The sequence below is a fragment of the Alternaria incomplexa genome (assembly GCF_024043165.1).
Source record: "Alternaria incomplexa strain BMP 0042 chromosome Unknown scaffold_7, whole genome shotgun sequence".
Classification (NCBI taxonomy): Eukaryota; Fungi; Ascomycota; class Dothideomycetes; order Pleosporales; family Pleosporaceae; genus Alternaria; species Alternaria incomplexa.
Window position 1 is genome coordinate 1,354,554 of NW_026249856.1, and position 27,195 is coordinate 1,381,748.

A 27,195-nucleotide genomic window follows, 5' to 3' on the forward strand; every position below is an offset into this window, starting at 1 on the left:
CTGACGCCTTGTGTGACCCGACAGCATTGCCAGCGCATAGCCCTTTCAGTACTGAGGTAAGTAAAGATGTACGTGAAAGCCGCTCACACTCGTCGAGATCTTCAACTACGCAGCCCTTCTACAAGGGCTTTCGCTACCAGACCTGCAGCAGGCAGACGTTCCACGATATCGCCGCACGACCAGGCAACAGGCAAGGCTGACCGGTTCTCTTGGCTGCCTACATATAGCCTTGTGAAGTGCTTTTTGCTTGAATCTCAGTCCACCTCCCTTCTTCCTTTACGGTTATCTCTTACTTGAATAATCGGAGTGAATCGGGACTCCCTTTATCGTTCAACTGCTTCGATAATACGGTGAAACGAATCCTCAGCTCCGCTCGACTAGCACGGCTCCCAGCTTCTCTTACTGCACTACGCTCTCACTTCTTCTTCAACCCACTCAAAGCCTTTACTTCCCCCACCCACTCAGCATACTATTACAGTACTTCCAGCAAGCCGATCTCGAAGGACATCCGTCGCCTCACTTCAGTCCGTCCCAACAGCACTCGTCATGTGCGACTCGCCCACTGAAGAAGACGCGCGCGCTGAGCAGTTGGCCTACTTGCGCCAGCTCATGGCTCTGGAGCAACGCAGCAGAGCTAAGCGTGAGGCTCGCTCTCCATCGGTCTCCTCTTCATCATCCGAAGAAGATAAGCCAGCCTCAAAGACCAAGTCAAAGGCCAAGACCAATGGTGTCAAGCACGTTCTTGTCAACGGTAAAGGTCGAAAGCAGGCTGAGAATGGCGCCGCCGATGATGACATTCCGGAAGACAAGCCCGAGGACGAGGAGCTTTACAAACCAGGAATGAAGAACGGTCTAAAGCACTTGTACTCCGGAAAGGAAGACAAAAAGGGCCGCTTTCAGTGGCAAGAAGAGATCCCCGAAGACCTTGGAGAAGCCGTCGAGAACGACGAGACCGCGAAGTGGGCGTTGCTCGTGCGGAACGTCAAGGTTTACAACGATCCCCGGCGAGTATTGTCTATTCACTCGATTGTCGTTCAGAGCCCGCTGCTGAAGAAGCTGCTCGCTGGCGTACTGAAGAACTACCCGGGTGTCACCGTCGGCCTCAACCGTCTCGAGTTCCAGGGCAAGTTTGAGCCACTGATTCATCGATGGACTGAGTTGCAGGACGCTATTGCCAAGCTTGGCGACGAGACAGAGGATAAGCGCACGACGAAAGCCCACGCTGAGTTGCTCCAAGACATTCTCACCAAGGAATTCAAGAGCATGATTGATACCTCCCAGGACATGAAGAACAAGAAGGTTATGACATACGAACACCTTTGGACGCTGTATCAACCTGGGGCGACTGTTTTCGCTCGACAGGATGGTCAAGAGACGGCCATGATTCTGGTCGAGACGCGTTATGGACAGGATTGCAAGGGTGCACCCTGCTTTTGGCTGACTTGCAAGTACGTCGATTGGGATGGCGCCAAATTCGGTTCCAACAAGATCAACCTCTCCATCGCCGCCTATACCGGTACACGCGCTATCACCAATCTGCGTGTCTACCCCATCGAGTTCCATCCCGAGGGCGAAGCTATCCGTACGCGCCTCATCGAACGGGGTGCCAAAGCGGAAACTCTCGCTGGTCCAAACTATAGGGCATACCAGGGTGTCGCATGGAGGCAGGGTGGGTTCGGAAACAAAGACAAGTACAACGTGAAGGGTCGGATAATCATCGATACTTACGGCTGGAACCGTTTCGACCCCACTCATTCGGTCTTTGTAACGCCACTGAACCAGAAAGATCCTAGCCCGCCACCAATCCCGCCTATTCCGGGGCAGTACGACGAGGAAGAGATTGACGAGTGCCAGGATGAGTACGAAGACGAAGACGACAGTGGCATGCCATTGGATGGCGCATTTGCCGACGAGGATGATGCAACCAAACACGTGCCCTTGACAACTGAACAGAAGCTCATCTGCACACCTCTACTTCGTGGTTACAGCTTGAAGAACAAGCTTTGGCTGAACTTCTTCGTAAACTGCGTTAAAGACATTGAGTGGCAAGACGACGCTTTCGATAGGTTGGTGCTCCCAAAGAACCAGAAAGAGCTTATCTTGGGCTTCACGGAGTCTCAACGGAAGTTCCGCGATACGTTTGACGACGTGATCGAAGGTAAAGGCAAAGGCATGATTATCCTACTCTGCGGCCCACCCGGCGTGGGTAAGACTCTCACTAGCGAGTCAGTTGCCGAAGAAATGAAGGTGCCTCTCTACATGATGAGCGCCGGCGATCTTGGCTTCGATCCTAGGAAGGTAGAGACCAAATTGCAAGACATTCTCGAAATGTGCAGCCGCTGGAACGCGGTCCTCCTCCTCGACGAAGCCGACGTCTTCTTGGAGCAGCGCTCCCTCCACGAGCTCGAGCGCAACAAACTCGTTTCTATCTTTCTTCGCGTCCTAGAGTACTACGAAGGCACCATGTTCCTCACAACCAACCGCGTCCAGACCTTTGATCCGGCCTTCCAATCTCGCATCCACATCTCGCTCGACTACCCCGGTCTCACCATAGACTCGCGTAAGACGGTCTGGAAGAACTTCCTCGATTCGTCGTCGCAGGAACACACCATTTCCAAGGTTGAGCTTACGGAGCTGGCGCGTATGGATCTGAATGGACGGCAGATTAAGAATATCCTCAAGATTGCTAGGTTGTTGGCTAGTCGCAAGGAAGAGAAGCTTAGTCGGGAGCATATCACTACTACCATGGATGTTACCCAGCATCTCCACAACGAGACACAGTTTAGTGAGCGCACCAAGGGCACTTTGTATGGTTAGTGCGGGGGCACGAAGGGAATAGGCGATCGGACTGGCTTTCATTCATTCATGGGACACCGAGGATTTAGAAACCAAGCGTGGCAAGGGAAAGGCATGATCAGACATCTCTCGGTATCTAGAGGGGCCGTGGCGTCCCCTTAGTTAAGAGCTATGGAGCTTTACATACGTAGAACATCTTACTAAATGGAAAATTGAAGAGCACGATCGATGATGAAGTGATGATCGTATTATAGAATGTCGACAGGCTAACACGCACTACCATTACCACGCTCCAGTCGTCATAATGGGATATTCTCACTTCTGAGGCCCCAAAACCTACCCACCCAGTCGTAAGTCTTCTTTAAGAACGGCTCATCCTTTTCATCGAGGTCGTAGTCGAAACCATGACCCACCTCGTCGTCGGTTACATAGTGTATCCCTTTTGCCTGATCGAAGTTTGGCTTCTTGTTCAAATGCCTCACGACGTCCAAGGAAAGCGTTTTGGTGTCCTTGAATCGGTCGCCATAGAGTTCAGGTTTCCGGAGCGTCGCAACGAACTTCTCAGTGTTCGTAAGGGGACAGTTAGGGTCTTTCTGGCCGTGATAAATGTAGATGGGTGGCAGGAGCTCATGATCCACTCTGTTTGCGCATATTTCGGCTCTCTCGATTCCATCCATTAGACTTTCGCGGATGATGCCGTCCTCATCGAGGAGTCGCTCTTTGTCTAGCGTAGAGTCTCCGTGCTGGCGCTGGAAAAAAGACTGCCATTTTCCTGGCACGGATAGGAAGACCGCAAAGGCCATACCGCGAGGTGGTGGTCTGCCTGTACAGGTTGGTACAATACCCATTCTCTCGAGTTTGAGGATTTCTTCCTCTACTGCTTCTGCTTTGGCCTTTATATCGTCTTGGGAATACTTTGGACCCATGTAGGGGACTTTTTCTCCTGCCTTAACTGTGCGTTTGTAATGCGCAATCATGGGGAACCGCAAAAGGGCCGCTTGAATGGGTATTTTCAGTCCTCCGTCTTTCGCCGCGTTGAGCCACATCGCAGTCACGGCTGCATGTGCGCCTGCACTTTCACCTTCAACATACACTTGATCCTTATCGATGGCGAGCTTCCCACCCTTGTTTGCGACCTCGCGGCATAGCCATTCTTGCCAAGACTTGGTTTTATCATCAGTATCGTCCCAGACCTTCTTAAAGTACCCGCCCTCTTTGTACCACCTGAGGAAATCGTAAATCGCTTGGTAAATGTCGACGTAATTGCCTTCTGGTCCGAGAGGGTAGTTTGGTGCTATGATGATGGCGTTCTTCTGCTTGGCTCTTTGAACGGCAGTTTGCGAGTACCATGGTATAAAGTCGGCAGCACCAGTACACTGTACACATTTTAGCATGTTTGACTATATGTCAAACACCCAGAATGATTGCTTACAAACCCGCCACCATGAAACATCCACATGACGGGCGACTTTTGATCAATTGGTAACTGCTGCGGTACGTAGATTGCCACCGTGAGAGACTGTTTGTCCCACCCGTCCGAGAACGAGTATTGGGTCTCGAAAGAGTGAAACCCTTGCTCACTAAACCACTCTTTGCTCCGATCGAATGTGTTGTTGGGTGGATCAGCTTTGTAGAATAAGTTTTCATCGGCCTCCTTTTTAGTAGGCCATTCGAAAAGCCGGGTCAGCCTGCCACTGACAAGATCGTGGTGCTTCTTTGCCGCATCTTGCGCGTCTTTAATTATTCCCAAAGGATACTCCCATTTGGGCAGCTCTCCGCATTCTGCTCTTGTAAGTTGTTTATTCCGGTCGTCGATCCCCTTTCTCAAGTCATCAAAGTCCCTACTTTCCTCGTCGCTCAGCTCATATGGAATAAAGTCCATCGATTTCGAGGAAGACATCGGGGGCTGTAGTGTATGTTCATATTCGCGTGTCGAGAGTTGTCGATGTGGTTTAGTTGAGTTTGCCTGAGCTTCGAAAGGTAGTATACTGGTGTGAAAGTACGACCGTGTCGATGTGCTCTTTATATACTCCTGATTGACTCACAGTTCCTCCCAGTCACCCCCGAAGACTCACCGTCGACGCATATAGCCACCAGTCAGCCCGCGTTCGACTCTCGAAGAGTCAAGCCTACGTTGATATGCCATGTCCACCAGCTGCTCTTCGTGCGTGGTGCCATGTGATCGAGCACGGCGGGAAGCCGTGCGTCGTGACTCTATCGCTCGGGTACCGTCATAAAAGTACTTCTCGTAACACGTTGTCGGGTGTGAAGTGTCACACTGGATCCAGGGTTTCCGTTTTTCTCGGCATATAGGTCCCTTGTTGCAACCGCGACCATGCGGTGGGGGACTGTATAACCTCGAGCCTCCGGTATCGCTCGCGGGTGTTTGTTCCTTTGTTGCCCGTCGCAGAGAACAAGACTTTGTTCATCATTCTTGTTGTAGCTGAGGTCCGAGCTTGGACCAACTATTGTAGCTTAAGTTGATGCAGATGGTGGCTGACGAGAAGGAGTATGTCCGCTATTTCGCATCACCTCTTACATCTTTGAAGCAGGACGACAAGGCTGGTGGTGTGTTTGTGAACGATCAATCACCGATTGGTCCTTCCATTCCAAGGTGTCATCCGAACGTCATTGCCTTTCTTCCACCCAACACCCGCTTGGTCTGCGATGCCGTGTGAGCTCATGATGTAGCGAGAGGTATCATGAAAGCAAAGTGCTCAGCTTCTAAGTCGCGAAAGGAGCATGTGTGGCATGCGAGGAGTTGCAAAGGTGATAAGACGTGAGATGTGACTCTCCGCACTGGCCAAGGTCGGCATGGGTGGTCAATGCTGAAGCTTCCCATGTGAGGCCCCACTTTCAGTAGACGCGTACGGGAGGAGCGATCTCTAGCGGATGGCGTTGTTTGGGTGTGACAGGCAGACTACGTAGCGTACCGATGTGTAGGGAGTTCTCCGCGTTCCACTGGACAATTAGTTCATACCCCAAAATGTATCTTTGTTAAGCGCAGAGGAGAGGAATCACATGACAGCATTACACATGAATTAGTTTAAGCGTGTGAGCATCTCACGCTGGGGTATTCATTACTCGCTCAGAGAGCTTCGTGTGCTATTTACACTAACGAACGCATTACATAGTCCTATGCTAAGTAGAACTGGACCTTCAAATGATCTGACTAGTTTGGATCCGGATTTACGCAGTCGGGACAGCGCCAGTAGCGTAGCCTTTCTCGATAATCGGAGGGGGCTTGGGGACATTTCGGCGGAGAACCGTCTTGTTGATGAAGTAAGGGACCGACTGGGTGATCTCGTAGTGGAGGTACTGCTTGGTGGGCACACTGAAGACCTGGTCCAGTTCTTCAAGCGTGAGCTGCTTGGTCTCTCGGACGAAACAGAAGATCATAAACCAGGCGATCAAGTTGAGGCCGGCGTAGAATCCGAAGGCGCCGGTCTGCGTCATGACTGACACCATACGAGGGAAGGTGAGCGACAAGACTCCAGCGAAGGTGTTGTTGATGCACACTGCCCAGGCCATGCCCTGCTCACGCTGAATGGTAGGGAAAACCTCAGCAGAATACTGGAATGCGACTGGCCCTTCTCCGAGCGAGTACATGATCGTGAAGAGGTAGATGAATAAGACGATCGGTCCGAGTTGAGCGGCTTGACTACCACTGTGGTTAAGGAGGGATAAACCGCCAGCCAGTAGAAAGATGCACATGAAGGGGAAGGTCTAGCACACAGTCAGCACAAGATTAGTCGCGCAAAGGTTGGGAAGTACTTGCCCACATGCAAAGGGTCCTTCGTCCCTTGGTGTCGATGAGGAACAGAGTAGGAATAGTGGAGACGACCTGAAGAGCTCCGTAGCCCAGAGAGGCGTACAAAGCCTGGTCATCGGTAAAGCCGACCTGGGTGAAAATGGTCGAGCTGTAGAATGAGATGATGTTGATACCACACATCTGTTGGGCAATCATGACAGTCGAAGCACCGTAATTGGCACGCCTAATTCGAGGCACGCGGAAGCAGTCCCACATGCGGTCGAAGTAGCCAGCTCCACGTGCAACGGCTAGCTCAGTCTCATAGATGACGTATGAGTAGTAGTAGTCGCGAGCAGCAATGATGGGGTGTGCGCGCAGTCTGGCCATTGATCGGTAGCCTTTGGCAATGTGGCCATGCTTCATCAACCAACGAGGAGACCTAAAAGTGTTTATCAGTATATGCTTGATATGATTGAGCGTGATGAATTTCACTTACTCTGGGCAAAAGAAGATGCCAATCATGAGGATAAAGGATGGGATGAAAGCAGAACCGAGTTGTAGACGCCATGAGATAGCTCCAGTGTCCTTGACGATGACATTGGCGCAGAAACCGAGGAAGATACCTGTGAATAGGGGTTAATAACATATCGTCGACAACGCGGATGGTACAACTTACCAATGACAACCCACAACTGCCAGAACATGACCAGGGCACCGCGAATTCGGTGAGGTGCAATCTCAGCAGAGTAAATCGGGACAGTGGCGTTCTTTGCACCGATTCCAATTCCCATGATGAAGCGCGCAGCAAAGAGCCCTTGCCATGATTGCGCACAAGCGGAACCGATGGGGGTGGCAGTCAGGCAGATAGCGGTGAGGAAGATTTCTCCACGACGACCGAGGTACTTGTTGAGGGGGTCGACGATAAAAGCGCCGATGAGACCAGCAGTCAAGAAGATGATGGAGTTGATAAGTCCGATGATCCATTCGCCCCTGTCCGATCCGAGAAGACCGAATTCTTCAGGGAAGGACAAGTTGGCTCCGTTGGATCCAGTCTGGTCCCAGCCCTGAGTGGCGGCTCCAATGGCACACAGACCAATCGAGTACCACATCATGGTGGGACCGAACCACTTGTGGTCGCGCTCGTAGATGAGAGCATCGCGCTCTTCCTGGGTAAGGTCGGTGAGCATTTCGAAGCGCTCAGGATCGCGCGCGATAAGGGCGGCCTTCCCGAAGAGGGCGGCGTGCTCATCCAAGCCATGGGTGGCAGCCCATCGCTCAGCAGCGCTGACACACTCGGCCTTTGACTGGCGGGTTAGAGGGTTCTCGATGATGTTGTGGGCGACAGATTCGCGGCGGGCGCCTGTATCAGCGATGTGCTCTGCGGTGGGCGTGTAGTGAGGCTCCTTCTCGTTGGCCGGGTCGTAGGCAGCTTCCTTCTCAGCAGAGTAGGCTACTTCCTTGTCAGGAATGTGGCTGACGCCAGTGTCCTTTGCGTCCATGGTGAGGTGGATGTCTCGCAGGCTCCGACGTTAGTAAGACAAATTGCAAGGAGTTGCGGAGAGCAGTGGAGGTAGAGAGAAATGGCGGGGGAGATGAGCAGTCGATCTTATACCTGGGGGAGTTCGGAGTGAGAGGGAGGCCTAAAAGTGGAGCCTCAACGGCGCACGCCAGCTGTAAGAGGTTTCCGACAGGCACCTGGGTTTTTCCAGATTCTCTTTCACTGGCACCACCGTCGCGACGGTCGAGCACCCCGGGATCCTGGCTCGCGTCAGCCATTGAGAAACAGCCTTGGAGGAGGGGGTTTCACGCGCTAGCGCTATCGTTCATGAGGATCCCCACTCCCTCTCTCCCCATGGAGTAAGCCTCCCCAAGCGTGCTGCGGCTATCTTAGCCACGCTTAAGGCCTGGGGCTTGGCCCTCACCCCAAAGCTTCGCGCAGGCCGACGTCTATGACCTCACCCTCCGCATTCTCGACCCCATGTGATTCCGCTAGCTCAAGCCACCGCGTTACATTGCTCGGCTGTCTTCCGAGCAACCGTCACGCCAGCCGCTCCATACTGGAGGTTGGTGAAGGCAGCTCACCCTTACATGTTTACCGGTGTATCTTGCGTCGCACGGCGCACGAGGCGCAATCGCCGTCACAGTAGCGCGGCAGGTATCCCGTACTCGTGGTGTCCCCGTGATCAGTGCAAGGCTTCACGTTGCATGTGCTTGGTGCGATCGAGGTGTGCGGCTTGTTAAGCTGACGCTGCCCAGCTCCGATCGGCGCCCATGTTGCCCTTCCCGCCAGCCGCCTGCATACCGGCACATGTTGGCGCGACCACCGAGGCAGGGAGCAAGGCGCCATTGTACTGCCGCCAAAGGTCCTTCCCGTTGTTTCCTTCTCATAAATGTCAGCCCATCCCAATCTCCGCCAGGATCACGACTGCAATCTATCTGGAGACGTGTTCGACAAGTCCAGAAAATGTAGCAGGTCCATCGCATTGTCGCCTCAACCAATGGACGACGTCGGTGGCAAGCCTCGACGAGACCAACGAACTCGATAGCGTACGCGCGGCGATGTCTTGGGCACCTTGAGTTTCCTTGTCCCAACAATCCAAGCCCTCGCCAAAGCTTGGGACGACATCGAGCCCGGCCCAACTGTCAGAATTGTGGGCTTACGTCTCATTCGTAGCGACGCGTTCTTGTGGAGACTACTCCAAAATTTTCTCCAGGTCTCTCCAGGATTCAGCGGGTCAACACACAGACCACAGAAACATTGCTCACGTGCCCGTGTCGCAACTTCGACATGCATGCGCATGCGCAAGACAAAGAAGATGGAATGCGCGGCCGACGAGCATGCCGGTGCGGTTACCGCAAACAGAGGGGCCAGGTATCGTCTCGCGAGCAGAAGCAACTCGCGGCTACCGGCTGTGGCACGGGGTCGCAAATGGTAAACTCATTTTCCCGGTCTTTTCTTAGCGCATAGAATCACACATATTCACAGATCGCTAGTCTTTCCAGCGTCTGTTAACCATCCTCGCACTACATAGGCGCGATATGCACTTCGTGTCTCGAACCCATGAGGCTCTCGTGGAAGTGGGCCTCGGTCTATTGCAACGCTAGACATCGTCCGATACCCCACACCATGGAGCCGTCATACTCCACAGCCTCCGGATTGCCCACTTTGGACAACTAAGCAGCATTTTTTCACTAATCACACTCGAGCCTCATCGAAAGTTACTCCGATGCCCTACTAGTTCCCGCTAGCCGCAACGCTGCGTTATCGATTTCGGACATGACCGACAATGCTCTAAATGCAATCTTTCAAACTGTCGCCTTCCCAAAGCTCTATCTGCATGCTCCAGACCTCGACCATGCGGTGCGGGATCGAGAACGAACACTTCAATAAGCCGCGCGCAGATTGGTACTACCCTTAAGCCCGCTCTTTGCCCGTCCTGGCGGTAGTAGGAAACGGCTGATATAGGAATATGCGCAAACGGAGGGCATAACACATGTAATTTTAGTTGATCACAAGGCCGCTGGATAGACAAACAACAACAGTACTTCTGTTGACCGTAACCCGAGGATCGAGTTCGACCAACAGTCCGGATCATGGTGTGCATCGTAGCTCCTGGTCGTTATGTGGCATTGTCAACAAGCTCTTGTATCCATCAGACTCCGCAAATCTCGAACACTCAAGCAGGGTATCGTCTCCCAAGTATGAAATTCATGTCAACATCTTACTCGGGGCCTTAAATACTGTTCTCATGGTAAAGTATACATAACATCGGCCATTGCAACACGGGATAGTACCGGAGGCTGCTTCACCTCGAGTGTTACCACAAACATCGCCAGTGAATACTGACAGCACTATGTGCGACAATGCACAGACCTTAAGAGCTCTCACTATGAGCGCCTTCCAGTGTAGGGCTTTTGTTTCGAGAGCAACCGCGCCTTGTATGCAGTAGGTCGAGAATGGCGAACCCTCAACTAGGCAAGAGTAATCTTCAGCCTTCCTTGGCTAACACGATCATCCAGGAACACTCATCTGCAGGTGCTATGGGCTCTGATGGTGTACAGAGAAAGTATCTAGAAGACCACATCTGCCACGCATACGACGACATACAAGGACTTCCCGACTCCTCATCGCGCATCTTCACCAGATCTCCCGGACCAGAGCTCCAACGCGACCGCGATAACCGTATCATAATCTATCCTGGATCTTTCAATCCACCACATGTAGGTCACATCGCGCTCCTCTGGCACGCCTATCTCAACATGGACGCGAACACCATAGCAGTCATGATCTTTGCTCTTGGAGACGACTTACTTGCCTCCAAAGATCATGTCACGAACAACAAGGGTAAAACGTTTATACTCTCGCACTACCAGCGCCGCCAGCTTTGGAAAGACGATGTTCTAGGAAGATTCGCGTGGGCATTCCCATCGCACGATGACGACAAGTTGGACCTGTTTATGGCCACTATCAAGCGGTTAGCGAAGGCGGATGGCTTCAAGGTATCCTTTCTAATACTGTACGGAGGCGATTACATCAGTCAGAAGACTGGGGTCGAAGGACTGTGGGGTGGGGATGACAATACTTGCATCGGCAGTGATATCACACGACCCATGGACTTTGTTCCTGACGATGGTGTTGGATTGTTACAACTGGAAGGCTGCGACAAGTGGAAAACGATGAAGAGCGGAAGTCCAGAATGGACAGGGAAAGAGGAGCAAATCCCAGATTGCTGGCCTTGCTGGCCCTGTGCAAAGATGCGTAAGGTCTCCCCCGAAGGTGTCCAGAATCATGGTTCGTTCTCGTTCAGTAAGTCTTTTTTCTGGTGTCTTTCGGCCGTGTCTGGTTGCTAACGTATGTACCACCAGACATGAATGCGTCAAAGCATCCGCTCGCGACTATCTTAGCCCGCTGTCACTTCCCTAATAAAACACTCCAGTGGACACGCTTGTCTCGCAAACGCGGGAACATCATCTTCATTCCTAGCAATGGGAACGCCAATCCTCCTTCTCCCTCGGCGTGTCCCACAATCAGTGGCACGACTATTCGAAAGTCGCTTCTGAAACTTGAAGTAGCGACGCAGCAGTCTCGCGATGAGATCAACTGTACGGTACCAAACGGCGACTTGCTCTGCATATACCTGGGCTTGGACCTTCTTTGGACGGAGAACGGAACATATGAGCAGTTGATAGGCGGCAAGCGTTGTGAGGACGATTTATGGTTGGAAAAACTGAGGAAGAACCAAGCACACGAGAATGGAAATAAGCCAAGGCGGAGGTCGTCATCTCTTTGAATGCCATGCCGCGAATACCTGGAATTGATCGTGTACGCGCGCACCACCGAGTACTTCTAGAATAGCCTTGAACTTTTCTAGCATCTTGCATGCATGACTCCCACAGTCCGATGTCCACGACCTCACCATGATGCGCGGGCCCGATGGCCCTTGTAGAGCTTAACCTAGACGTCTTCCGTACCCTTAGTCGACTGACCTCTCTTCCGCTCTTCCTCTAACCGTGGCACTATCATCTTCATCGCCACATTATTGTTCAACCTCCTCCGAATGCCCTCATCGAACACTTGGAATATCCGTTGCGTGCGCGCGCCAAACTCGTCAAAGGTGATTTCTTCGGTCCAGAGCTGCTCCATGACGTGCACATATTCGTTCCAGTTGTCTGGGCCTAGAAGCAATGTTATCAGCGATTGATCCCTAGAGCTTCGAGCAATGAGCAGTTACCAAGGGCTTTTTGTGTGGCTACCAACTCCAAAGGTACGACGTAGTCATACCTCGGGCATGGTCTCACAGGTTTCGGTGGAATCGCGGACGATACCTGCGGAGGCGCAAACAAACCGATGGGAGGCTGCGCGCTGGCTTTTTGACCGATGTGAGTATCTCCCTGGCTGTTCAGCCCACCAGCTTTGTTGTTATCCTGAACTCCATCGTCTAGTCGCGGCCTTCCTCGCTTAGGGGTACCCAACGGCGGCGTATTGAAGGACTTTTGCTGGCGTACTCGATTGCCTTGTGAGGGGCCGGAAGTTGCCTTTGACTGACTCGTGGATCTCTGTTGATTCGTTGGCGGTATGTTTCTCGCTATGAATGGTGAGATATCATCTGAAGAGCGAGCTGCCAGCGGCGCCTTCCTCGGAACGTTGTTCGATGGAATACGACTACCGTTCCAGCCTGTTGGAAGTGGTGCGGGCGAGACGTGAGCGTTGTCTCCCTTAGTCAGAGAGTCATGACGCTGGTCAGCGGAGCTTGCATGACCACTGCCTTGCATTGGTGTCGCCGGCTGTTTTAGATCGATGCTTCTTGCGCCAGTGTTTGGGTCGACGTTATGTTCATTGCGCGACATGCTGAACGGAAGTGGGTGTTGCCGGCGTCGCACTGTTAGATCAGGATATGGATTTTCGAATGGATAATTGAGATGCGGAAAAGAAGGCCAGTGAGGTGGTGCCACGGGAGGCAGGAAGGCCTGGCCGCCCGTTGCATTTCGTTCGGACCTGACTGGAAGATTGGACGGCAACATATTTGGGGTAGGTCCGACGAATGGTCGGTGTTGCGAAGGAATCACTGGGCCTGATAGAGGTCGCTGTCGCGTGTTCTTGATCTGCTCTTGCGCCATGACTGGGTGTGATGGGTAGGAGTGATGGGGCTCGACCGAGATCTTCGTCGAATGGAAAGAGCGACGTTGGCAATACTGCGCAGCAACGTTGCGACCGCACTGATTGACGAAAGAACTTTCGCGCCTTGCTTCCAAATATTCAGAAGTATAGGCGAAAGAGAGAGAGAGATTAGCGTAGGGAAATTGGAGGTGGGGGGCGCTTGCTGTGTTGGGGAGCATAGCTCAACCTTGAGGAAGGTGCCTTCCATATCAATTATGAGTGTTACGTCACCATAGATAGTCTGGAACTCATTTTGAACTAGCTTTTGATGTAATGTTCCAAAACGTATCGGCCGCAACGCTCTCTCAATTAAGTGAAGGCCCAGGATCAATCGGTGTGCGAGGAGACCGATGCAGCACCTGGGCAGCCATCACTCCCACGCGAGGCAACCCAAGACATTTTGGATGCAGATATCGATTTCCTGCTCACTCGAGATACAAACCTTGACTACAGCGTATTGATGTGTCACCCATACTACAGAAACTAGGTGTACAAGGCTTTTACCTGCTGGACATTTTTACCTGATTGCAAACGACCGATACCAAACATCTTTGGCGGTGATATCATGAAAATCATTATCTAATCCACCCATTTTCATCAATAAGTTCTATATACATGGTCTAATATGATTCAGGTCTGCAGGATGTATCTATCTACTCAAAGCTCATCATGTGGGTGTGGCCGCAAACACACCACGAACAATGAAGTATAAAGCCTTTGTTCGACACATACTCGACTTAAGACAAGACAAGGAGGAGGAACTTAAATACTGCCTGAAGCTTACTTGCGTTCTGGTGACGATGGCAAGTGCCACCTTCAGTACTGAGCAATTTAAGTATGGACCACACACATGGCAGATCGACCGACTTTACCTGACGGCTCGTCGCAGAAACACAATGAGTTGTTCAATAAACTACCCAACGACAATGTGCGGCGTGGGTATCTGTTGTACTACGGAGAATACAAGGGCGGGATCAAAGAGGCTGGTGTGCTTTCACGAGTATGGAATAAGATGACATCCGCGGCGCAACAGGAATACATCAACCGTGCCACATCCGGGGCGGTCAGTCATGCGTCAGATGGCGAGATTGAGAGCGGAGAAGAGTCGTCTAGGAAAAATCCCCAAGAAGCGATCAATGGAGGCCGTATGCAGGCAGAATCGGGAGCCCGAGAAAACAATGATCGCGGCATAGAAGAACCGTTGCATGGAATAGCGACACCTGCTGAGGCTGTCAACCCGGAACCATCGAATGAGACAGAAACGTCTGCTTACGAGCCTAGTGATACCGAGATCGCAATAGCAAGGGTCGGTCTTACCGAAGCAGATACTGGTAGAGCAGCACCTCCCCAGACCAGGAAAAGAGGCCGCGACGAAGAACATGACAACGGAACGCAAGTATGGCAATGGTGCAAGACGCTGATGGACTCTCGTACTAGATTCAGTGGGTCCAGAGAGATGCGCACAGTGGTATGCTTGTACGTGCTCTGCGATGAAACCGGTAGGATATTGAAAGTTAGTGTCTTCATCAATTCCTACGTCGCTAAACAGTACTAACATCAGCTAGAGGAAGGTATGCAAGAGGATACGTTGTGGCTCGCAGAAAATGGTGAATTTTGTCGAAGATGAGTACAATATCAGTCGACAACTGGAGCTTTGTGATCATTGCCATCACATCGAGGCAGCCTCTCAACAAGAAGGTACGCTGAACTATCGCTTGTACTCTGATTACGCCGAGCACGGAGATCTGAGCAAACTTCTCAAAGTTTATTACCAGGAAGAGAATTTGGTCAAGCAAATACCCGAGCAGTTTATATGGATGGTGTTTCATGCGCTGGCCGACGCCATATGTGCCCTGAACACGGGGTTGTGCGGAGAGACGGTGGACGAAGACAAGACGGCAGAAGGAGCAGATAATGGCCCAGAATTCGGAAGGGAGGGACAAAAGACAAAGAAAGGAAAGCGAGGTGGAAACAAGCCAAGAAAGAAGTTCGCGAGCAGCATGGTGCACTTGGATGTCAAACCAGCGAACATCTTTCTCAGTACCGCTAAAGAACCCTACCTAGCGTACCCAAAAACTCTCCTTGCTGACTACGATGTCGTCAAGACGATTTCACCAAGCACAGATGCTTTGGAGGGTAGGAAAGATTGGGGTACAAAAGGATTCCAGGCTCCAGAAATCATAGTAGAGACAGCACATGATCATGCTGTCAATGCCAAAGCAGATATTTGGTCGCTTGGGATGGTCATCTGGAAACTGATGCATACTACGCTTGGAAAAGAGACGTCGGACCAGATATGCGAGGACTGCATCAAAGCTTCGTTCCAATTTGCAGAAGGCAATACCTTCACATCGACAGACATTCCAGGTTACGATGCAATGTATTCCAATGCCTTGCACCAACTAGTAACCGAATGTCTGCAGATCAATCCGGAGAAGCGACCAGGTTACGAAATGTTGAGAAAGAAGGCAAAAGCGGAGTTCGAGAGATCGCAGAGGCGGTTAGGCCCGGTCTTGTCGTGTGATAAGATGGGTAGTGATATTGCCGGTCACCTCCGGGTTCTCAGGAAAGAAGAGTTGGAGTATAAACTAGGGGATATGTTTGTGGAGCCTTTGAGCAAGAGGAGAAAGACTCACGCGCCTGCGGAATAAGATAGCGATATAAGCGCGTTGGTGCGCACCGGACTGACATAGACAGCATAGGGCGTGTAGCGATCGCCTAATATATGAGTTAGGTAATCGGTTTCTGATCGAGTCTTGATAACTTGGTGTAAATCGACGATGGGTGCGTTCTGTCCGATGTGTTCTTATTCTTTCCCCTCCTTCTCCTGCTCGTACTGTGCTGCTTCACTTTATTTACCAGCATGCATGATCAGTTGTCGATGCCTGCAACAGTACAGTCATCGCGGTAAGGGGCGCGGCACGAGCCAAGCTTGACCAACACACTAGTGTTGGCTTCATCGCCGTCTTCTTACTGGCGAGGCCACAGGACAAAGCGCCTAACGGCCAACACCCTACCGCTGTTGCAAGTGCCGTGCACTGACCGAAATATGTATAGTCAGCCGACAGAAGCAAAACTGAAGCGTTTGCCAAGATACTCGGTGTTTGAGACTTCCAGACTTCAATCTGCGGGCAATATCATTGCCGCAAAAGCGTCGGATCGGCTCCGTGGTTGCAACGCTCATCGTCAATCGATTTTTGATCACTTCCATCGAGCTGAGTAACATGGCGACTATAAGCATGTTATTGTGCCTAGTCGTCTGCAGCCTGCTGGTTTATAAGGTCTGGAAGCGCCAAATGCAGCGCGAGGTAGGCGTGGTTGACAAAATGAAAGATAATACTGCTGATGATCACCAGGAAGAGGACCGATATGCCGCGCAGATGGGGTGCAAAGCACCGCGGAGGTGGGCAGCAAAATGGCCACAAGGCTTGGACCTGCTGCTAAAGGCGGGGCGACATGCAAGAGCGCAGACTATTTTACAGTTTTTCTTAGACGTAGTAGACTCTAGCGGTCCGACGCATGAGCAGCAGTTACGTGAGTCCTCAAAGACAAAAAAACTAAAAAAAACTGCGGCGTTGACACTGCATAGTTGGAGCTCGCGGTATCAATACGGTTGAACCACGCAACATCGAAGAAATCCTCTCTACCCAGTTTGAAGGTTTGTCAAAGTTGAATGGTTAAGATGACCGCTGGTATTGACGTTTATGGCAGACTTCAGTCTTGGGCTCCGACCCAAGCATTTTGATCCATTGCTGGGATGCGGGATTTTTACTCAAGACGGTGCAGCATGGAGACACTCGCGGGCGTTACTCCGTCCCCATTTCACTTCCAATCGCTACCAGAACTTCGAGGAGATGAAAAAGTCGGTCGAAAGCCTCATCGATCAAATTCGCCCCGACAGCGTTGTTGATCTCCAACCGTTATTCTTTCGTTTGACTTTCGACACGACGACGTTCCTGCTTTTCGGCAAAACATTGAGCTCTTTGCAAAGCAGCGACATTGCTGGACAAGAGTCTGAGTTTGCAGCAGCCTTTAATCTGGGCCAGGATTACTTGTCGCATCGTGGCAGACTGGGAGACTTGTACTGGCTTGCGAGTACTCCCGAGTTCTGGCAAGCTTGCAAGACTTCTCACCGCTTCGTTGACGACGCGATTCAGAGAGCACTGGACAATGCGGAGACTACGGAACCCGATAAAGTAGAAGCCGAGGACAGGAAGCATTATGTGTTTATCGACGCGCTCATCCAAGAGACTCGGAACAAGAAGGAACTTCGCGACCAGTGTCTCAATGTTTTACTGGCGGGCAGAGACACAACAGCATGCTGCCTCACCTGGACCTTGCGCTTGCTGGTCCGTCACCCTAAAGTCTTGGAAAGGTTACGTTCGGAAATAGAGGCAGTAGTAGGCCTCGGACAGCATGCGCCTCAGCCAAGTCGGGTGAATCTGAAGAAGATGAGGTATCTTGATCTCATTCTGAAGGAGGTACTTCGCCTCTACCCATCCGTGCCGGTCAACTCTCGTGCAGCATTGAAGACGACGACACTTCCTGTTGGAGGAGGCCCAGATGGAAAGTCGCCGATATTGGTCAGGAAAGGCGAGGCTGTCGGTTACTGCGTATACGCTATGCATCGACGTACAGACATCTACGGCGAAGATGCACTCGAGTTCCGCCCTGAGAGGTGGGAGGATGGATCACTGTTGCGAGATGTGGGTTACGGGTATCTTCCCTTCAATGGCGGGCCACGAGTTTGCCTGGGTCAAGAGTTTGCCCTGCTGGAGGTGGGATATACCGTAGCGAGGTTGGTACAAATGTTCCCTCCCATGACTGTTCCGAAGGATGACCCTGTTGTCCCTACTGGCCGGGAAAAGCAGACCTTGACGTTGGTAGTTGCTTCGGGAGATGGATGCCGTGTACACATGCGCTCGTAGATCGAGACAAGTTCTCTCTTTAGGGCACGCTTGTACACTCTGAGCCGTGTTACTACGAGAAAGGAAGACCCTGTCAAATGTAGGTGTGTTCGTTCAAGCTCCAACCTATGATGGGTATCCGCCGGAACGTGTTGCTAAGGCTTTCCCCGGGCTTCTTGCCAGGCAATATGTTCTCTGTGTAATCCGATGGCTACAAGTCCGACTAAGGCCTTGTTGGATATTTTGTGTCCCCATATTCCCCTAGCTTCCTAGCTGCTAAGTCCATATGAATCCGCATCGCCCAAAAGAAAGGGCGTGGCATTACCCATGCGGCGCGTGTATTCGGCGAAATAGCAGCGTGCTGCAAGACTGTACTCGTAGTGTGGAAGGTATGACGGCGGAGTTGTGGAGGGTTGGGCGCGTGGTAAGCTTGGTGTGTCGTGGACGACGGTCGGAATTATACGCGTCGGTCGAGGAGCACGATGCTGATCTGTTACAACAGATTTATGGCGGAAAAGTTTCGGAAGTCGACGACTGTAAAGCTTGAATCGAGACCTCGACATTGCGTCTGCTATGCGTCGTCGGGATTACTCTGTAGCTTTACTACCCTTCATTCTGGTGCGCGTTCGTACCGTCCAGATCGTTTGATCTCGAATGAACAATCATCTATGTATCATAGTGAACCTCGGGACAAACCCGGAGTAAGACATCGTTCGGAATGGCGATAGCCTCTGATTTTCGTGCTTAGCCAGGGCTTGTCAGGTCGCATGTTGGAGTACATGATACGCTAAGCGGTTGCCGAGAGGATGAGGTAGGAGGGATGCATAGTAGTGGCGACTTCGTGTGGCGTGTCCCACGTGGGAGATGAGGAGTGCATATGTCGAATCCGCTATCAAGCATGGCGACGCATAGTTGCGACTGATTGTACACGAGGCGCGCGATTGAAAGAGCTAAACCTCGATTGTGGGGTCGCAGTCGATGCCGGGTCCATCGAGCTAAGAGCGCATTCCGCGCTTCGGACGCGTGTTTTAGCGCCAAGCCTGGCACACCTCCGTTCTGTCGCTCCCGGTCACCCTTCATCCTTCGTCCCCTTGCTACCAGCTGCCCGAACAAGTTGCGACCGTATACTGTGTACAGCTCGCTGTCACATCCGTTTCCGAATCAACAAAATTCCTTCCGCGATAGCACCCTCGATCGTTCCTGGCCTCGGCACACTCCCCGCCTTCACGGTGCATTGATTGCTGCATGCGTCGCTTACTGCATCCATGGATGTCAGTCTCCACTCTAGATGGCGTGGCAGACCATGAGCAACATACCCACCTGATTGCGGCGCCTGTCACAAATATATCGCCTTGCTTAGCCCGCCTTGTGAGGGGGAAAGAAGGTTTTACTCCGGATGTGCTTCATGCATCGTTAGCACAAAGCTCATGATATCCCGCTTCTAGATCACGTTACCCTATCGTCGTGCGTTCGTGGAGGCGTTCAGAAACCACCGTCACAGTCATACAGCAACCTGGTTGTCACTTATGGGATCCGCACAAGTTTTCAGCCGTAGGCGATTCGATTCCTACTATCGATACTACATGGCCAAATGTAGTTGCTTCCATAACAGCTCCGTCGGGAATGCCACAACGGTCTTCATTAGTGACTTTATGAAAGGCCCGTCGCACCGAAACTACCACACAACGTGCAGGACACGCATGGCAGGATTTACGCTTGTAGGGGCACATATTTCGTCGCGCCAATAAACGATACGTGGCAGCGTGCCGCCCCACGCCGCCTATCTCACGGGTAAGATGCGAACTGTATTAGTTCCACTTGAGTTAGCAACTGTGGGGAACCTAGACTCAGCATGGTAGGCATCCAGGGCCTTGACGGGGCAGATGTACCAGAACGGTAAGTCACCTCTGCAACGTAAACGCCCCGTCCCGCATGGAATGGTTCGGCGGGGATGCTGGTTTTCAGGTCCCTTGAAGAAGTGCTGTACCCGTCTTGTTCCCACTTGTCAATTCGACTTGAAATTCATTCTAGCCCCAATGGCTTCCAATAACAGCAATCTTTACTCAACGACCAAGTATCTGGCTCAAGAACGGACTCAGAACACCAAAGTTCCAGGTGGCAGTCGCTCAACCACGCTATCCGGAGTCAAAGATGCCGATTTCGTTGCAATCGGCCTTGGAGGCGCAAACATGTTGGCGATGCTGTGGGCTATAGCTATGGGCCGCCGTGCCGTCGGTGTTGAACTTCGTGGCGACCCGTTTCTAGGAGTGCACTGGAACATTCGTGAAGACATGTATCATCAGCTGGGCCTTATCGACAAGATGATGGTGGATCGTTACGGACTGGACAACCTCCCGAAAAGACTGGATGGAACACTGCTTAGTCTGGCAGATTTGTTCTATCATCCCATGACCAAATCTAGGGACATCATACCCGGAGCTATCATCGAGGGATACGAGAAGGAACTCCATATGGTCGGCGAAATCCACAACATTGAATACATCGACGACCGCTGGAAGAATGGCAAGCCACATCGCACTGTCACCACTGTGCCTCCGCCTACTATCCCGGAGCACCCGTGCCCGACCAAAATCCGTACTGATATGCGAGAAGTCCTCGACGGGCCTTCGACATGGCAAGCTGCGGCGTTTTCCGTCCAGCTTCTTCTCCGCCGCTATCTCGAGGCGCTCGAGAAGATTGATCTCAACGCTAGCAAGACGCCCAGATGCCGCCTCTTCACCAAACACCGCGTGGTACAGGATGGAAGTGGTCTAGTCCATCTTCCGTGCGGCCGTGTCCAGATTCGGATCGAAGAAGTTACCGAAGTTCAATATCACAACGACCTCCAACGAATCCGCACGCCAGGAAGCGACTTTATCGATCTTGGGGTTCCAGAGCTGTTCAGCGTCGCCACAGGCATCAACTGCCGTGAAGCAGAGCAACTAGGCTTCCAGCAGCACGACGTACAGGTTGACCATGGCGATGGTCAAGGTGCCAAAGTAGCGCAAGCAGATTTCGTCGCTGGCCAATTCAATATACTCGTTGATGGACGGTTGCGTCGTCGTATCGCTTCCGAATTTGATAAGCATGGAAATGAATCATGGGTACGGCAGATCGCTGTGGGTCACGAAGGCGACCCAAGGGTCTCCTGGCTCATCGTCGAGGTACCTGAGTTTGTCTCGCTATGTCCAGTCGAACGCGGACTTGTCGGTGCTGAGACCAGCAAAGACTCCGCCGAATACTTCGCAGCCTATCAACTTCTCCTTTACGACTACTACATCTCGCAAGCCTCTCTCGTCCTGGAAATCTCGCCAGACGAGCTCCGCCGAGTCGCCATGGTCTACGGCCCCAAACCCTTCAGCCTCGTCGAGCGCATCGGTACCGACGCGCGTGTTGCGACAAACGGAGTCGTAGCAGGCGATTCCTTCGGCAATGGCCACTTCCTCCATTCAGCAGGCGCAATGTGCGGCATGCTCGGTCACGGATATCGTTTCCTAGAATACTGGCAACGCCGCGCCGCCGCTCACTGCGCTGAGTCATCTATCTGCCTTCTTGCAGACCGTATCAAAGCCGATACCGAAGCGCTACTGGAAGTCAGTGCGAAGGAGTTCAGTCAAGCGATCCCTAGCAACTTTGGTGCAGAGAGAGGAAAGAAGGTCGCAGCTGCTAGTGGTATTGCGGAGGAGAAGCGAGCGAAGGTCAGTGCGAAGAGGGGCAGGAGGTGGGATCAGGCGCCACTGAATCCGACGGATTGGAGGAGGGTGTTTATGCGGAATGGCAGGACGTGGAGTGATAAGCTGCCGAGAATTGACGAGAGGCATCCGGCTTCGCGGATGGAGAAGGCGAGGCTTTGAGCCCTAAGGCTTCAGCATAGCTAGCAAATGTGATTCCCAGTATAAAGACGGTTTCATGTAACGCATCCATTTCCCAGCGAAATTGAGTGCTAACTGGTGCCTAAGTCTCCGGCGATTGCTCTACCTCCATGACCAGTCCCCATTCTATATCGAAAAGGCTGCTTGTCTTAGAGTGACCACGCTCTCTTTTAGCGGAGAACATGGAGAACAACGGGTGTTGTGGCCCGATGGATGTAAGTTCCCCGTCGACCAGCGCAACAATACGAGAACCAGGGTCTGGAAAGCTACATATGGTCTTCTTCGAGAACATCATTTGCAGCGCATTCAAGGCGATCCGTACGCGACAGGTTTCGCCTTCGCGCTCGCATGTGCCAACGCTCCATCCTCCATGATCAATATACCAACGGTAAGACGTGTCGTTAGGATCTCTCTCCCAAGAAAGGAGGGCTGTGCCTTGTGTCGCAGCTTCGCGCACCGCTTCAGTGAACAATACCTCTGACCGTCTGTGCTGTTGAATGTATTTTCCAAGTTTACTTTGGCGAAACAGCACTCCGAATGCCATCATCAGTTTTTGGAAGCATCTGTGCGATGCTACATACATATAATCTGCGTCGGAACGTACAGACTGTAACCATCCCCGGCTGTCTATTTTAATATGTTCGCCACTGAATGACAGCATTGGTCTCCGTATGAGTGTATATTCCATGGTATCGGGATCGAGGGCGTCCACCATCAAGCTTTTCGCAACTAGAGCTGCTTCACAAACGCAAAGTTCTTCTTTTCGATGTTTCAGAACATGAGCTGCCAGGTCTGTCCGGTGCATATCGTAATCGACTTTAAGCTGATCTGACTCTTGGCAGAGGCCCAGAAGAGAAAACACGCGATCATGTGGCACTGAGCAATGCTTGTCCCAAAACCAGTTCAACAAAAATAGAAGACTGTTGTTGTTGAAGTGCGTATGCTCACGCCCATAAAACTGCCGGAAAGATGTCCTGCTGGTGTCGAGATAAAGCTGACGAATTCTCTCGTAGAAGTCCGAAAGCGGAAGAGTTGTCAGATCAAGCGATATGATAACGCTACGCGCAAGACTGATCTCTTGTATGATCCAAGATCGGTTCCAGTATTCGTTACGCACAACATACTTCTGGATCAGCTCCCTCTTCTTCCATCGGCGAGACCAATCGTTGCTTTCCCATGGCTCAACGCTGAGTAGTTCAACAATTGGCGTAGTTCCGAGCCATACATGAACGCACAGCGCGTCGGCGAAGATGCGACCCATCTGAGCAACCTGATGATTTCGCTCAGCACCATCTGATTGGTTTATGCACAAAGCATCGATCCAGTACTTCTTTTGCGTGACTTGCGACCACTCAGGCTCGGTGCTTGCCCGATGAAGAAAGTCATAGAGGTTCTGGCGTACGGTGAACAACTTCCCATCCAAGAGTATGTTCTTTGAAGTATCTGGCTTTTCTTCACCCCAGCGATAGGACAGACACACATAGTCCGTCCCAATCGTCGCATGCGATACGACGCAACTGATCAGACCTTCGGCAGAGAGACTAGGCGTGATCTCGATGAGCCGGATTGATGGTTGTGTATGATCCAACGGCGCCTGCCGGAAAAGAGGACGGTGCTCTGTCCCGAGTAAAGTCGTCATGAGGCCACAGATCGCGCGAGGTGCGCAAACACGAAGCAGACGAGGCTGAAAGTAGATAAGTACAGCCTGACGGGGCGTGGCTTGGAGTCGAATCACACGCACAAGCTTGGAAGAGCGCGCTAATAGTTGAGCGTTGTAAGCAAAGTATTAGGGTACCGGTCTTTTGTTTCTCGAGTGCAACGAAGTGAAGATGCTAAAGCTTGCCGCGTGGAAGCCTGGGGCGGAGCTGCAGGTGGGGTGTCAGCCGTCATCATCGTGGCTGTACACCTGCACACAGATTCTAAATCCCCCGCTAGCCTTGCAACTTCCGACACAGAAGAGCATTCGACGCTGTTTGGTGGATTTCATGAGTCCAGATTGCAAGAGAGGGTGATGTGATTGCCTCGGGCGCGTGATAGAAGGGAAATGATGAAAGGGTGCGATGCTGCCTGCATTAGCATAAAACTCGACGTTAAGACCGATCCCAATTGTGGACTTCTAGGAGGTAGGTGCTTGGGGGTTCCTTCGTATGGTGGGGAAAGAACTCAGGGGGCAGTGGCCGCCAAGCTAGCCAAAGCGCCTACCTACTGGAAGCAGCTAGTTCTTGAAGATGCACTCACGATAATGCGCAATCAAGAAGGCACGTCATTGGCAACGGAAAATGCATTCCCATCGCATTCTTTACATATGGTAAGAATATGATTTAATCTCGGAAACTAATTACTGCGTGATGACGCCATCCATCGAAAGTTCCTCTTCCAATCCGACGTAGTACCTGATCCAGTTGAAGATGGACTTGTGCCAGAGAAGACTGTTCTGCCTGCTTGTAACCCAATGGCCCTCATCGGGGAAATGCAAGAAGCGCGACGGCACACCCAAACTCTGCAAGATGTTGAACGTCTGCAGTCCCTCGGCCTGCACAACACGGTAATCAAGGTCGTTGTGGATGATGAACTCGGGGGTGCTGGCATTGGCGAAGTGGGCAAGAGGATCCCAGAGTTCGTAGTTGGCGCGGTCGTTCCAGACTGTGCCGTTGTTGTCGCGTTGGATGAACCATAGCTCCTCGGTGGCGTAGGAACCGACTTGGTTGATCTTTCCGTCGTGGCAGACGAGGGCTTTGAACTCGCGGCCTAGGTCATGGCCTTGCACCCAGTTTGTCATGTAGCAGCCGAATGATGCGCCGGCGGCAATGGCACGGTCGGTATCGACATAGTCGACATTGTCGCGGAGGTGCTCAAAGACCTTGACGAGATCAGTGTAAGGAGTTCCGCCCCAGTTAGCTTGAATCTTATCCGTGAAGGCTTGGCTGTAAGATGGCGATCCGGTGAATTGCGTTGCAGTAACAACGAAGCCCTGATCTGCCCAAGTTCTCAAGTTCCATCGTACGCTCCAGTTGTCTCCCTGAGTAGATTGTGGTCCACCGTGGATAACGAACGCCAGAGGGTACTTCTTGCTTGGGTCAAAGTCAGTGGGGTAGAAGACAAAGGTCTGGATATCGTCGCCGTCATCGTTGGTGACCCAGAAATTCGATACAGAGTCTGGCTTGAGACCCTCCAGCTCTGGATCAACTTCGTTGGCAGTGAAGAGGACATGCTTGTCCTGGCCAGGGTATTGTTTGTAGAACATCCGGCTGGTCCAGGAAGCCGCTGCTGAGACGAAAGCACTGCCGTCGGGTAGAACACCGAAGTCGGAAAGCACTGTATCAGGACCGGTAAAGTTGACGGGTGTGAAGTCGGCTGGCGCGTCTTCGGGAACAAGCCATAAGCGAACAGAAGCGTGCAACTCGGAAGTGACCCAAAGATCGACATCATCAGGACTCCATTGGAGACCGGTCGGGCTGGAATCCCAGTCTTCAGCGACGGAGCGGACTTTGCTGTTCATACCATCAATCTCCGCAACGTACAGCTTGTATTTGTCTGATTCGTAATCGATGCCATCTTGCTGTGTGTATGCCAGCTTGCTGCCGTCATGCGACCAAACAGGAGCACCAGATGCACCCTGAGCTGTCTCAGGGGCAGTAGTGCCAGGTCCGTTAATTGGTACAGCGACCGCGGATCCGTCAAATGGAGCAACGTAGATGTAGCTAGCTGTGTAGTTTGCCTTGGGGAGATCTGGGGATTTGGTACGGAAAGCAACCATGCTACCATCGGGAGACAGATCATAGTCACCCGGGTCGCTTGAGGAACCCTGGACAGGGCTCTCTGGGCGCGTCACAGTGTAGTTCATGCCGTACAACAGGTTCTTGAGCTCTCCACCATAGCTGTAGCTTCCGTTGCCGCCGTTCAGAACTCCGCTGAAGACAGCAACACGCTCGGCAGTGATGTAGTAATCCCAATGCCTTACAAAGTTACTGTCGTATAACTGTCCGAGACTCTTCGGGGCTGTGACAAGTTCGGGGTTGTATGCGGTTCCATTGCTTTCGTATGAGAGGCAATTGCCAACAAAGTTGATGCCTGACTCGGTTTTGACAGCCTTCAATCCAGAAAGAGGAGCATGTAGAGATGCTACCAAAGTTGGCTCGAAAGAGTCGCCACTGAGATCAGCAGTGTACAGAGTGACACCTCCGGGAATTTCCTCGTTGGTTGCGTTGAGGTAGAGAATGCTGTCCGCAGTGTCACCGACCCACACAACCTCCGAGGCATCGCTTCCGAAGGGCGCTTTGGTGATGTTTCCAGACTCGGTGTCAATGAAGTACCAAGAAGTGCTGGACTTTTCAGACGTCCAGTTGAATTTCGTCTCGGAGAACAAAGCACGGTCCTACAAAGTCAGCATCCAGCCACCATAAGAGACAAGCTGGTCGACTCACTCCCTTGGGGCTCAAGTTACCAGTGCTCCTGCGAGGTGCAGCAAGCATGCCCCTAAGTATCGTCAGAATGAATGTGCGCAAGCATTAGGCTGGACTTACTCGACTGTTATGGCTTTAGCAGACCCCAGCAAGAGGCCAGCGGCCACGAGCACCTTCTTGATGGCCATCTTTTCTGCACAGCTTGAGACGGATTCAAGAAGTCGGAAGTGCAGGAGAGACTTCTGTGAGATCAAGCCGGACTACTGGGACATAATTTGTAGTCCGGGTTATCGGGCGCGGCGTCACTATGCGGAGCGGAGCATCACAATCACTGCCAAGACGTTGAAGATACGCACCTGCCTCATTAGCCATGTGCCAAGGAAGCTTTCCACGGCTTAACCGACTTTTATTGAGCCGGCATCTGGGCAGACGTTGGACTTGTGCTTTTTGGACGATGATATCGCTGATAGGAGCGGGGTTCCACGGAACGCGCATGTTGTATTTGCAGGACCTGCCAGATGAAGCTTGAGACGGTGTGCCGCCTGAAAGAAATCCGGGTGACAGGAACGCGAGGGATTGCCAAGGTGTAGGGTAGTACGGATCTGTTCAGACGTGTCCCGAGCAGCCGTCACAGTGGTTCTGTGTTGCCGGACACGAACTCACGACGACTGTTTGAGAACCGCGATGAACTGCAAGATGACGAGATGGTTCACGGTGCTTGGCGCCAAGCAAATGCGTCCCAACTGGACGACCAAACGCCTCATTTCTACGTCCATTGCATCAACATATCTGAGATGGTCTGCGGATC

The 27,195-nt window shown here is 52.1% G+C and overlaps 8 protein-coding genes across 8 annotated transcripts; 4 read left to right on the forward strand and 4 right to left on the reverse strand.

Moving 5' to 3' along the window:
- Positions 1-546: 546 nt before the first annotated feature.
- Positions 547-2,817, forward strand: J4E90_005660 (uncharacterized protein; the record flags this gene model as incomplete). The annotated part of the gene is made up of 1 exon (XM_051435213.1): positions 547-2,817. The coding sequence occupies one exon, from the start codon at positions 547-549 to the stop codon at positions 2,815-2,817; it is 2,271 nt and encodes a 756-aa protein (XP_051291237.1).
- A 278-nt stretch (positions 2,818-3,095) lies between these two features.
- J4E90_005661 (uncharacterized protein) lies at positions 3,096-4,696 on the reverse strand (the record flags this gene model as incomplete). The annotated part of the gene is made up of 2 exons (XM_051435214.1): positions 3,096-4,172; positions 4,229-4,696. 2 exons carry the CDS (start codon positions 4,694-4,696, stop codon positions 3,096-3,098), a joined length of 1,545 nt encoding a protein of 514 aa, XP_051291238.1.
- Positions 4,697-5,985: 1,289 nt separating this feature from the next.
- On the reverse strand, positions 5,986-8,046 carry J4E90_005662 (uncharacterized protein; the record flags this gene model as incomplete). Its single annotated transcript, XM_051435215.1, has 4 exons — positions 5,986-6,522; positions 6,575-6,986; positions 7,044-7,170; positions 7,224-8,046. 4 exons carry the CDS (start codon positions 8,044-8,046, stop codon positions 5,986-5,988), a joined length of 1,899 nt encoding a protein of 632 aa, XP_051291239.1.
- A 2,250-nt stretch (positions 8,047-10,296) lies between these two features.
- J4E90_005663 (uncharacterized protein) lies at positions 10,297-11,838 on the forward strand (the record flags this gene model as incomplete). Its single annotated transcript, XM_051435216.1, has 3 exons — positions 10,297-10,299; positions 10,568-11,354; positions 11,621-11,838. The coding sequence occupies 3 exons, from the start codon at positions 10,297-10,299 to the stop codon at positions 11,836-11,838; spliced, it is 1,008 nt and encodes a 335-aa protein (XP_051291240.1).
- Positions 11,839-12,002: 164 nt separating this feature from the next.
- Positions 12,003-12,338, reverse strand: J4E90_005664 (uncharacterized protein; the record flags this gene model as incomplete). Its single annotated transcript, XM_051435217.1, has 2 exons — positions 12,003-12,182; positions 12,330-12,338. The coding sequence occupies 2 exons, from the start codon at positions 12,336-12,338 to the stop codon at positions 12,003-12,005; spliced, it is 189 nt and encodes a 62-aa protein (XP_051291241.1).
- A 1,717-nt stretch (positions 12,339-14,055) lies between these two features.
- On the forward strand, positions 14,056-15,856 carry J4E90_005665 (uncharacterized protein; the record flags this gene model as incomplete). Its single annotated transcript, XM_051435218.1, has 2 exons — positions 14,056-14,673; positions 14,771-15,856. The coding sequence occupies 2 exons, from the start codon at positions 14,056-14,058 to the stop codon at positions 15,854-15,856; spliced, it is 1,704 nt and encodes a 567-aa protein (XP_051291242.1).
- Positions 15,857-20,148: 4,292 nt separating this feature from the next.
- Positions 20,149-21,966, forward strand: J4E90_005666 (uncharacterized protein; the record flags this gene model as incomplete). Its single annotated transcript, XM_051435219.1, has 1 exon — positions 20,149-21,966. The coding sequence occupies one exon, from the start codon at positions 20,149-20,151 to the stop codon at positions 21,964-21,966; it is 1,818 nt and encodes a 605-aa protein (XP_051291243.1).
- Positions 21,967-24,322: 2,356 nt separating this feature from the next.
- On the reverse strand, positions 24,323-26,575 carry J4E90_005667 (uncharacterized protein; the record flags this gene model as incomplete). The annotated part of the gene is made up of 3 exons (XM_051435220.1): positions 24,323-26,359; positions 26,409-26,460; positions 26,508-26,575. The coding sequence occupies 3 exons, from the start codon at positions 26,573-26,575 to the stop codon at positions 24,323-24,325; spliced, it is 2,157 nt and encodes a 718-aa protein (XP_051291244.1).
- Between the last annotated feature and the right edge of the window lie 620 nt (positions 26,576-27,195).